The 12,953-nt window shown below is 36.2% G+C and overlaps 1 protein-coding gene across 1 annotated transcript in view; it reads left to right on the top strand.

Moving 5' to 3' along the window:
* LOC131164686 (nucleolar complex-associated protein 3) overlaps positions 1-12,953 on the top strand; it is a 44,247-nt gene that overhangs the window by 1,947 nt on the left and 29,347 nt on the right. Inside the window, exons 2-6 of the mRNA XM_058122071.1 lie at positions 1,608-1,777; positions 1,881-2,092; positions 2,792-3,000; positions 3,120-3,222; positions 9,477-9,640. Coding sequence (XP_057978054.1) covers positions 1,608-1,777; positions 1,881-2,092; positions 2,792-3,000; positions 3,120-3,222; positions 9,477-9,640 — 858 coding nt within the window. The remainder of the gene's footprint in view (positions 1-1,607; positions 1,778-1,880; positions 2,093-2,791; positions 3,001-3,119; positions 3,223-9,476; positions 9,641-12,953) is intronic.

Here is a 12,953-nt window from a genome sequence, read left to right as displayed (position 1 = left end):
GTTGATATATTTTTCTTTGGGGGACTTCTTGTCCTCCGTTTTGTGAATTCTTCTCTCTTAGTAAATTTTAAAAAAATAAAATAAAAATTGTAGTATCCTTTGTAACACTACAAAAAGTTGAAATTGAGAATTGTTGTTGTTGTTGCTGTTCTATTTTATTTTTTTTTGCTTGCTGCACTGTCCTGGAGACTGTTTCTGTTTTTGGATTTCTTGGGGAGCTAGAATACAAAAGGGAAGGTAGAGAGCAAGTAAGTGTGGTGGAAAACTGCCTCCCTGCATTTTTGGCATATCGGAGCGAACACAATGACATAGCCTTCAATAATGGCAGCTTTGATATTCTATGCTTGAAGATTTCATACTTAATACATTTTCCTTACTGATATTCTATGCTTGAAGATTTCATAATACATTTTCCTCACTGTCTTTGAATAGAGGAGAATGACATGGAACTTCTTACGAAAATTTTTTTTAATTCTTCTGCTGTAAATTCATGCGGGTTGGATGAGTCCTTGTTGTTCTCTTTGTCTTTTTTGCGACCTCTCTTTCTAGTCTTCTCTGTTCACCGCCTGTGTTCTTGGTCTTCTGTTTCATTAATTAAAATTTATTTTTTTGCCCTTTAAAAAAATTGCAACAGTGGTTTTTCATTCTGAAATTGAATTTCTGATGTAGTAATCTGTGCACAAAAGTGGAACTATCAAATGATTGTGAAAATGTAACTTATATGTGTGTTTTTGTGGGTTACTTGGAATCAACTTAATACCTGCTTCTGCATTGTACTGTGACCTGGGATATATGTAGAAGTGCTGCTAAATGTCTATTGGGTTTTTCTGTTTCTGTTTTTGGATCTCGTGGGAGCTAGAGTTTAGAAGGAAAGTTAAGAGAGTAACAGCTGTGAGAAACTCTATCTGCCTGGATTTTTTTCCATATTGGAGAGAGCATAATGGTAAAGCATTCTTCAATGGTGGCTCTGATATTTTATGCTTTAAGATTTCATACTTAAAGACGTTTTTCTACTTTCTATGAATTAGAGGAGAATGACATGTTTTTGATGCTTGCTGTAAATTCATGAAAGTTAGATAAGTTGTTGTTCTCTTTGTTTTTTGTTTTTGTTTTTTTTTTTTTTTAATTTAATTTTTTTTTTTTGCAACCTCTCCTTCGATTCTTTTCTGCACACTGCCTGTGTTCCTACCCTTCTTCTAAAGAAATTACCTTTCAAAATTTTTTTATAAAAATTGGATTCTATTATAGTTATCCAACCAACAAAAGTGTAACTGTAAAATGAATATGAAATTTAACTTTATACGCGTGTATTTTGGGATTTGATAAAAGAAAATTGGATAACTATATTATTGGCAACCTGACGGCTCCAAGGTTAGATTTTTATGTTGGCAATCTAACCAGTTAACAGCTGAGTGAAGGATTATACTTTTAGTAACTTAACCAAGTAGAAGGTTTATTCCAACCTTAAGTAATTTGGGAAATTGAACTTACGTATGCACTTCTTCTCTCGTATACTCACGTATATGATCTTTTGTGTTTAGGTTGTATATTTTGTAATCTGATTTACTTTAATAATTCCATGGCTCTTCATAAAAATCTTCCCATAGGCATGTTAGGCGAGTAGCTGATGTTAAAGAAGATGCTTTAGAGGCTTTATATGAGAAACGGTTAAAGAAAAAGTCACTCGAGAATGACAACAAGGAGAGGAAGCTTCAAGTTGATCCTGTAGATGCCCTTCCCGTCAAGACCTTAGATGGGAAACTTTACTATAGAACAGGTATATTATTGTTCTCTCTCTCCTTCAAAAACTTACCTTTTCAATATTGTTATATGCTGGATAAGAGGTTTTTTCTATTTTGTTGTATGATATCATAATGCAGTACCGAAGGCATCAAACAAATTTGAGGGCGTTCTGAGTGTAAATGAAGCTGTTGGTGACGATGAAGGTGATGGTGTAGATAAAAATGTAGTAAAGCTTACAAAAGCAGAGAGAAGGGCAAAACTTAAAAAGAGTAAGAGAGAGGCAAAGAAACAGGCAAAGGACTTTGCTGAAAAGGAGGAAGTGCAACAAGCCTCTCAAGCAGAAGTGCTGGTACTTTTTGTTTGTATTTCTCCAATTAATACTCCTATTTACCATTTGCTGAATTGCCAATGCTTTGATCAGTTAGAGATGGAGGGCCCATAAACGAAAGAAAATTTTTTTTTGGGCTGGGGGGGGGGTGGGGCGGGGGGTGAAGCATTGAGTCATTGAGATGGCTTAATGATGTTTGAGAGTTGTCTTGGGAGGATTACTGATACACCGATGTTGTAGTCGTGGTTGTGCCCTCTACAGTGTCATCTTGGTTCAACCTGTAATCTAATATGAATTTGTGATTTACCAATGTAAATATTGATCATTGTTATGGTTCTTTGATTGAATTTTATATTTTGTAGGTTTGATTCTTGAGTAATTTATGGTTATACAAATTCATAATATGTACTTAAATGACTGTCATCTTGCTTGCTGTCTTCAGAAGCGAAATCTTTCTTTTCGGATTAACTGCCTTTCATATCTATCCAACTGCTTGTAGTAATGGTTTTTGTTTCAAATTCCAATTTATTTAAATATAATATTAATTTAAATTTATCTTGTCTCCATATGTGTGCTTTTATAAAGCTGAGAGTTGAAACATGCTTTTCCATTTACTGTAGCTCATTGTTGGTCCTCCCACCCCCCCCTTTTTTTTTTAAACTGTGTTGTTGTTAAGCTTGATCCTGAATCCCATAAAAGAAATCTGTGTTCAATGTCTAGGCTGAAGTGAAAGAAGATCTCTCAGCTGAAGAGGCATTGGAAAAAAAGAAGAGCAAGCTAGCAGAGCTGGGAATGATGCTGCTTCAAGATCCAGAATCTAATATTAGATTTCTTAAGGAGATGTTGCAAATCTGTAAGGATAATGATAGTGCTATTGTCAAGCTTGGTCTGCTATCTTTGTTGGCTGTTTTCAAAGACATTCTTCCTGGGTATGGCTCCTGTATATTAGAGTACCGTTTGCACACTGTTTTTGTATCAAATTTATCCCTCATTGTGCATCACCAACATAGTCTTTTATGGTCCTTTTGGTTTTGAATTGTTGCATCAGCTACCGTATTAGGTGTCCCACTGAAAAGGAGCAGGAGATGACTGTTTCGAAGGCTGTTAAAAAGATCCGGTTCTTTGAATCCACTCTTTTGTCTGCTTACAAGGTATGACTTGGTATTTAGTGCTTTAAGAGTATGAATAGAAAAAATCTTGATTTCCTTAGGATTTTCTTTGTTCCTTGTTTGGAAAAAAAATTACTTTGCCCAATTTCAATGAAAAGAAAAATCTTGATTTCCTTAGAATTTTCTTTGTTCCTTGTTTGGAAAAAAAATTACTTTGCCCAATTTCTACCAGATCCATGTTTGCATAAAAGGTGCCTTTTCATGTTTCTGCATATAAGATGCTGTTGCACCAGTTCCTTTTTTTTACCCTTTATTCTTGCTGCCCATCTATCCTTCTATGCCCATTAGCCCTATGATTAGCTAAATGGTTCAATTCTCAATTTCTTTTGAATATCCCATATATTTGCAATGAGAATGTGCACTAAAAAAGAGCAGCCTGGTACACAAAGCTCCCGCGTATGCGGGGTCTGGGGAAGGGGCAGACCACAATAGGTCTATAGTGCGCAACCTTACCTTGCATTTTTGCAAGAAGTTGTTTCCACGCCTTGAACCCGTGATTCAAGCCAGTAGTATAGCGCTCTGTAGGTGTGTTTGTGTGTATTTATAGACAGATCCAAGGCCATAGGGTGTACCTCCTTTATGGTCGGTCCCCTTTCTCCTCTTGTTCTTTTCTTGATCATCAACTTACTCATATTCTTCAAAGCTTTTCATCTAATTTGGTAAAGTCAGTATGTACTGCATGTTAGAACAAGAAATTGCTCAGGGCATATGTAGTGATGGAGGATTGAGGCATTTTTTTTGGATAAAAGAAGAAAACTATATTAGAATATAAGAAACAGTTACAACATGACAGAGGACAAGCGGTTTATTAGGAAATAAAGAAAAATCAACTTAAAACAACCAAACTATCCAGTTACATTGCACATCAATAAGCTGCACTCTGGAAACAAACCAAAGGCAGAACACCATAGAGGCGAAAAGAGAACCCTACTCCACCTCAAATCTGGTTCCTTCCTCCCCTTAAAAACCCTTTAGTTACGCTCCAACCAACCAAACAACAGCAAAGGAGCACATCTCCAAAGAATTTCTGCCTCCTTAACATGTCCAAAACCCTTAAATCTTTGCTGTGGCATTTGGTTCATGGATTTGACAACTGATTCCTGGGAATCCTCATGATTCCCATGTTTGTTTCACACTTTATAATTGGGAATCCCACTCTCTATATGGTACATATCCCCACAAAACTCTTCAATTCCGGCATCCCTATTCCCATTTTCTAAAGGTGGATGTCTGGGTTCCCAACCTGGTGGCACCATAAAAAATTATGAAGCGAGAAAAAAGATCCTAGTTATATTTAAAAAAAAAAAATTCACTAGTTATGATGTGACCTGCACATGGTTAAACAACATAGCCTGACTTGCATACGTATGAATTTCATATTTTTTATTACTATTGTTACTACTTACTATTATTGTTGTTGTTTTTATTATTATTATTTTAAAAAAGTTTAACTATTGAATTAGCCATTGATTTTTGTAGTAATATACAATCTTATTTAATTATTTCTTTCAATATTGTGTTTTCAATGAGTTGGGTAGCTTTTTTAGAATTATTTTATCTGTTGAATTTTGTGCTACAATACCATATATGAGCATTTTCTTGGTGATTGTTAACTTGTCCAACTTAAGAATGTTTTGGGAGTGGAAAGTTATTTCATCATCATTCCCTGGAATGAACCAAAAATGGGAATACCACATGCCCAGCAATCTATCAATAACTCACTTCGAAACCAGATGTGGGTATCCTGTATCCTGAGTATCAAGATTCCTGGGAACCACAATGTTGGAGGGCATCTTAGATGCTGCAAACTAAATGCCATATGAAAAAAGAAACTTTCCCAGAACAGAAGTGCATTTCCAATTTTCCCCCAAACACCAAAAAATCTGCTCCAAATGCCCTTAGAAAATGGGCAGTGCAAAAAAATAAAAATAAAAATGGAGCCATCTGTTTGACTAGTTTGCAAACAAAGAGAGCAAACACTTGGAGACAAAGCTTTCAAAGGTATCCTAACCTAGAGCCAATCATTACTCATAGTATTAATCCTGTCTAAAATAGCAGACCAAATAAAAGCCTTAATTTTGAATGGAGTTTTAGCTGTCCAAAACAATGACTATAAAGGAACGCAAGAATCATAAGCATCACCAGTTAAATGATGGAAAAAAGATTTGCAAGAAGAATCTGCTGACCCATTCAAAGACCAAACTGTAGTCAATCACTGACACCTTTCCTCACTCAAATTCCTCCTGAAGAAAAATTCCACAAGACAGTGGCCCCCTCAAGAAATAAAAAAAGATGCAATTGGGTCATTATGAGTCTTATGACAAGATGTGATAAAATGAGGATTAAAGCTTTGAAACACATAAAATCTCAACTTCTTTTCCCTCAGATTATCTTTAAATGTTCATGCAGAACATGCAAGTAAAGTCTTAAGAATTAAAACAGTTAACAGTAAAGCTTTCTTTCTCTGATGTGCATGGAAATGGGAGGTTGTTGCTTTTTGGAAGTTGTGAAAGTGGAGGGATGGACAAATATGAACTTTATTGTTCTGTAAAAGGACGGAGTTTTTTGAGTGATTGGGAGTTATTGTGAACTGTTTTATCAATTTCTGCATGGGTTGATTTTGGAATCCTAGTTGTTAAATAATGTAGTTTGTGGGATAAGTTTATTATTTGGAGAACGTTGGGTCTATCCACATGCTAGATTTTTTCATACTTATTTCTTTTAGAGGTTTTGGAAGTGTTAAGGATGCTAGTATTGCAGTGCTTTGAGGCATTTGGTTGGAGAGAATCATGCATTTGGTTGGAGAGAATCACTTGTTTTCAATGGCTTGTCTCTATGTATGCATTTGCTTGTAAGAGCATACCTTGCCCCCATCTCCGTATTTTTCTTCTTCTTTTGGTATATTTTGTTCATAGAATGTATATTTCCAGAAATATAATGGTCATTGTATAGGGATTTGTAGCTTATAAAAGATAATACGTAATCATCATAGAGCCAATCCCAAAAAATTTCAAAAATTTTTATTAATCCATAGCATGGAATTGGCAAGGAATTTTTATTCCATGTTTGATGGAATAACACTGCAAATTTTTTTGCATGAGCAACTTTCTTGTCAATTACTATAATCCCACCTTATTCCATTTTGTGAACCAAAAGAAGTATTAATTTTTTTTTTTTCCTCTCAAAGAATAGACTATCAATGAAGAGGATTCCGTTTTGGGTGGCCCCTCGTTTGAAGGTACTAGAGTATAGGGTTGTGCTTATAGTTGCATTTGCATCATTATTTTAATCAAATCAAATTTTTTGTTACCATGGGGGCTAAAAGTGTATTTTGACTTTCGCAATGGTGCTTTGATAGACTTAAGGTTATTTCTCGAGTGTTGGTGAGTTGCAGCATGGTGTATTAAGGGCCCCAATCTGACATGGATTGTATTGTTTAGCTTGTCATTTTCTGGAATAATAATTTGCTAAATGCTCTCTAGGAGTTCTTTGGAAGTTCCAGAAGTCAATTGAAGTAACAATGATGCATTTAGACTTGCAGTGGCCACAAATTCTGGTGCGTGGGGATGGCTACTCTGTTCAAAGAAAGTTAGATTGTTGTTAGCGTTTTAATTTGATTTACTCGTTTTGGTGGAGGCGAAACCACATCTACAGATTACTACTTTTGTGCTTTAACAAATGATATACACAGATGCATGTCCGTGGGAATCTGCATTCTGCAGTAGTGGTAAAGTGGCCAGGGACAAGTGATTAGCTGCATGTTAGCTGCTTTAGGGAAGAGCATAGGCTGTGATTTCAAGCCCAAAATCTTCAGAGGCTCTAGATTAAATTTGAATTTTCAAGAAAGCCCAGTAAAGAAAGAACTTGGGTCTGCATAGGTGCACCGGCCTGCTGGCTGAACAGGCTTCCATTCCAGAGCAGCCAAATAATCTTTGGGCTAACATGAAAACTGAGTAGCTCACGAAGGTTGGTCTTTCCTCCATGATTGAGAATGCATTACTTTTATATACAAAGAATGAAGTATCGGAGAAGCATCTGGTTTAGACTGATAAGAAGTCCAAAAGAAAATTCCAGGTATTGAGTAGCTTGATTCAGTGAGGTCCGAGTCACCTATTATTCTGAAAGCATAAAAATGTTTCATTGAAATTGTATTGGTAATGTGTGATATTTATCTTATTGATGCTACAATGTCTGAAGGGATTGAGGCTGCAAGAGATTTACCGAAGGTTGTGTTGGACATCTCTCTCAGAGGTCTATGTGATAGCCAAGATGAAGGTGGAGAAGCCTGAACTCCTGAATTCGGATGCCTGCGGTGTTGAGGATATTCAGGTGGGACAGGTTTTTAAGGAAAGTTCTGATTGTACTGGCAGTGATGTAGAGGATTACTCATCTTTAGTCTTGAGTCTGAATTTCTATTTGACAGTTTATGTGGTAACAGAGATGAAGTTTTTGGCGAGATCATCTATTGTCCATTTGTCCTATTAAATGGGGTGTGACTCTAGTTATTGAGGGGAATTACTTTTGCACACACTTCTGAAGAACATGGTGTAGCTTATGGCTAGCTGGAAAATGATTGTGCTCTGTTGAGCATGCAACCTGGTATTAATGTTGAGAAGAATACTTTGATTAGGTGGGATCTGATGTCTAAGAGGATTGTTACAAGTAGCAGTGCTTGTCTGGGTTCTTGTTCTTATGCTGACGTGAATCACGCAGTAGCGATTACATGGTTAGAAAAGAGAGCCATTTTTAAAGCCTAAAAATAAAATTATTGGTAAATAATTGTTGTTGGTAGTTTATTGCATCATAACAGCTTTCATATGCTGAATGGGCCATAGTTGTGATCCATGGATCTTATTTTGGTCAAGTTAGGGCTGAGGTCTGAAGTTGAGCCTTGGCCATTGCAGTCTAGTAAGTTTCTAAAAATCTGACTACATTTCGTTCCTCATTAAAACTTGGGTTCTAGGCTTGTTTGGTTCCCACAAAGTTCTTTGTTCCAAGCCATGCCTTTTATTTATCATGTAATTGCCTTGGTAGAGTTGATATTAAATGAGCAGTTGAGTTTATGGCAAGACACCCCATGTGTTTCGATGTTTTGTCTTCTGTGATGTTACTATTTATGTCACTGTTCACCGATCAGTCTTGTATCATTCTTGAGTTGAATCAGGTTTAAATGGATCTTGCTCCATTTTTTTTTTGGTTGAGAATTTGCAACTTATTCTTCATTATTTAGGAGAAGTGTGAGGTGGTGATGAATTCTTTTCGCAGGGTTTCAGGAGTTTTAAATTTATGGGGAAAGCCGTGTTCTGCAGAATATGTGATGTTTGGAATTGGGAGATTTTGGTGTTCTTAGAGAGGAAAATGGATTTTTTCCAGAAATATTAATTATTGATGGCTTGAAGGATGATTCCTTGGATGATGAATGGAGAACTGGCAGGGCTAATTTGAAAAATAATTTGGAAGAGATTTAGTGAGAAGATATTAGTTGGTTGTTGAAATATTATGTGAAATTGGAAGAAAGGACACCGTAATACTTCTTTGTTCATAAACTTGCAAGTTGTAAAAGTAAGAGTTTTGGGAATTGGAGTTAGATTCTGGTTTAGAGATTGATGATCTAAAGCTCATTATGGTGGAAATTTTATATGGATTTGTACATAAATAAAATTTGGATTAGATCAAAGGTTGAAGGATTGGGTTGGCACCCCATTAAAAATAAGTCTTAATGGTTAGAGTGGCCATGCGGATTATCCCCTTTGTTTATTGACATGGATCTGCTTTTGAAAATAGACATGAACTGAAAATGGTGATAAGATTATTTTGATGCAATAGTGAACTATCATGTAAAATGAGGGCAGGCCTTGTATCAATGGTAAGGTTGCTCCTTTGTGACCGGTTTGGTCACGGATTCGAGTCCAAGGAAACAGACTCTCTGCATAAAAGCAGGGGTAAGGCTGCGTACACCATGACAACCCTTCCCCTACCCTCGCAAAGTGGGGAGCCTTATGGTTTAGGGGTGCCCTTTTAGTGAACTATCATGTGAAATGCTTAAAAATTTCTGAGTGCTTCTATAAATAAAATAATTTGATCATATTTGTGTGTTTTATTTCTGATTCCATGTTATGAGTAGTTTTAGATGTGTTACTTGTTTGTTATGCTCCCCAACCACAACCACCCCCCCCCCCCCCCCCCCCCCCCCCCCCGCGGCGCCTCTCTTTCCCTTTAAAATGCTTTTTTCACAGGTCTACCTGCAGAAGTTGATAGCCTTTGAAAAGCAGTCTGAATTTCATCATGTGGCTATCTGCTGTGTTTGCACTTTACTAGATGCTGTTCCTCACTTCAATTTTCGTGAAAGCTTGTTAGCCGTTGTTATCAAGAACATAGGATCCCCAGATGATGTCACAAGGTACCGCATCATGACTTTTTATTCTTTATGTTTATATTTAGCAATCTTCTCCAGGCTGAGGGGTTTCTAACATGATAATCTGTTGCAACCTTTGTAATTCTTTGACAGCTTTACTAGTTTCTAATCTTTTAGCAGCATAAAATATATATGGTCTAAGCAAGGTTTAATACTTTGATTCTGGCTAAAATTTTATGTCTTCAAAACTACGGAAATTTCTAATTTCAATTTGGATTTTGATTTTTTTTTTTAAATGAGCAAAGTTAGTAATAGAGCGTGGAATTTCTCATGGAACTTTAGAAACTGCTAATGGACATAACATAGCAAGATTTGGAGCTGGAATATCTTAAATAAAATACGCCATGCTCAGGTATGAGTGTATAATACCAATGTAATAAAACAACCACATTAAACATATTCAATTAGGATAAATAATTCATAATCAGTTAAATATTGGTTATTATGCAAGTACAGCTGATACATAAAAGGTAAATTAAAATGCTGTAGCTTATATCGAAGTCTAAAAGCTGTCATTCAAAGCCTTCATGTAATAATCTTTATTTTCAATAAAGAAGAAGATTTACTAAGACCAATTTTGATTTGGGTTTTAATTTCAGATTTCAATTTCAAGAAAAAAATTGTTCTATGGTCAAATTTTCAACATATTTTGTTGAAAATTTGGGACTTGAATAAATTTGGGATGATTTGTGGAAATTATGTGATGTAGGAGTGTAGGACAAGAACCAAGACCTTGGGAAGATCTTTGTTGGAGAATAATTAAGAAGATTTGGGTTAAGGGGTTGTTGGGTTTAGTTAGTAGTTTATTATGTGTTTAGCTTAATTAGTATAGTATTATGTGTACTCGGGGGTTGTTTGTTATACCTGTGTATTCTAGGGGTATGTTTGTAATTAATTGTAGTTTTAGGGGCATATGTGAATTTTCATGTGAAGAGGCTTTCTTATAAATTTTGTGTGAAAGCCATGTTTTAGACAGTTGTTGAATTTGAAATTGAAATTGAATGTGTGTTTCCTCTCGTATCTCCTCTTTCCTCTCTTCTCCTTCCTCACCTCAATTTCTTCTTATTTCTCCTATGGCTGTAGACCATTGATGCTGCCCTTGCATCATTATGGAAATTTTGTGAGATTGAAATTGATGGCTTTTTCGATTTCAATGGTGGTGGAAAGTTCAAAATTTTGATGGAAATTTTGAGAATTTTGTTTTTTTTTTTTTTTGTATTTTTAAAATCATTCATAAGATGCAAGTTGAATATTTAGGCATTTTAATTTTTATTGGCCAGTATTAAACTTTCATTGTTCTCTTTGGTGCTCTATATATTTCCAAATAAAACTAATGATGGAGCACATGCTTTGTGTGTGCATAATAAATTTATAATTTAAATTGGCAAATATATATTTGAAAATTTCATTCATTATATATTAGTATATATTAGATATATGTTTACATAATATTGTATAGAAATATTTGACACTCAAGGTTGTCAGAATCAGGATCCTAAGTGGGATCATTGGAGGGGTCTGCAGGATCCAATTGTAGAATCGGATCTAGAATCGTAAGACTCTACTTTCAATGTAAAATAAATATAAAAAAATTATATATGTGGAACTTTATAATGAGTCTTAATACCAAACTTGGCTAGTAACTTCGTAAGTATAAGAAGTTAAAAATACAATAAAAAGTTCTTACAATAAAAAAGAAGAAAAAGAGGAAAAGCAAGAAAAGGAGGAGGAGAAAAAACAGAGCTCTGGTGAGTCTTTCTTGAACGCTTTGAAGAAGCAGATCTGTTTCGAAACACACCTGTGCAGCTCTACTGGGCCTGCTGGCTTGGCTATTTTTCTTGGCTGCTGCTGATTGACAACAAGAATTCTGTGTTGAAGAGGACTAAGGTGTCCTTGTCGAACACCAAAGAAAGAAGAGGACTGAGGACTGAGTTCTTGTTGAACACCAAGAAGTCTGGTTGTTGAACACCAAAGAATTGTTGATAAACACCAATGGTGCTGGCTGCTGCTGATTGAACATCAGTCACCAGATGGAGGACTCTGTGGTTGTCGAACAGGAGAGAAAATTCAGGTACTGGGCTGCTGAACTTCAAATAGGAGTAGAGGACTGGGGTGCTGAACTCCAGGGAAGTTGAATGCAGATTCTGCTGAATCTGCTCATTGATGGGAGGCTGGAAGCTATTTTGCTCCAGCTTTGAAGACTTTGGGCCACACGTAAACCTTTTGGGGCTTTTGGAGCAATAGAAACATGTATTGGGCTGTATTCTTAAAGCCCAAAAAGGAAACTGCCTCTTCAATGGAGATCCACTGCACCAGCTATCATGCCAGAACTGACTCCCTATTTCCCACCTCAAAGGAGACTTGATCAAAGAAGCACTCCTTATATTTGGTTTTACACAGAATGCATCTTAGGATCTTAATAATTAATATTCTAATTTGTATGGTGATTATAGCAGTATCTTTAACTTCTGAGTTCTATGGTCAAAAGTTGTTATCTAAGAGATTGGCTATGGTTTTGGATGACACTATCTCTCTTAGCCAGAGCGCTTTTAGAGGTGATAGATAGATCCTTGATGCTGTTTTGATAGCTAATGAGGTGGTTGAAGATGCTGTCGGTAGGAAAAAGAGGGGTCTAGTGCTGAAACTGGATTTTGAAAAAGCCTATGATAGGCTGAACTAGAGTTTCTTGGACAAATTATGGATAAAAAAGGTTTTGGTCTGAGGTGGAGGAAATGGATTAGAGGATGCTTATCTTCTGCAGCCTTCCTGTTTTAGTTAATGGGGAGGCTAGGTCTTGGTTTCATGCGTCCAGGGGTCTTAGACGGGGGGATCCCCTTTCCCTTTTCTCTTTACTATTGTAGTTGATGGTTTGAGCAGTGACTGAGAGGAATTGATAAAGGGCTGGTGGAGGGGATTAAGGTAGGAAATGAGGAATGTGTCATTTCACATCTCCAATTTGCAGATGATACTATTCTCTTCCTCACAGATAACATTGTTCGCTTTTCTAATTTGCTATCTATCCTTAAGGTTTTTGAGAATGATTCCGGTTTGAAGATTAACTTTTCCAAGAGTGGTCTGGTGGGTCTTGGTATTAATGTTGACCCTTTTGTTAGGCTTGTGGGTTGTGCGGTTTTGAATTGGCCGATTATATATTTAGGTGCTCCCTTTGGTGGTAACCTAATGCTGATTCTTTATGTGATCCTGATTTTGAGAGTGGCTAGGAGACTGGATGGGTGGAAAGGAGCTTTTTTCACCTTAGGGGGTCATATTACTCTTATCCATGCGTGTCTTTCCTCCA

Source organism: Malania oleifera, chromosome 9, assembly GCF_029873635.1.
Source record: "Malania oleifera isolate guangnan ecotype guangnan chromosome 9, ASM2987363v1, whole genome shotgun sequence".
Lineage (NCBI taxonomy): Eukaryota > Viridiplantae > Streptophyta > Magnoliopsida > Santalales > Ximeniaceae > Malania > Malania oleifera.
This window is presented reverse-complemented; position numbering and strand designations above follow the sequence as displayed.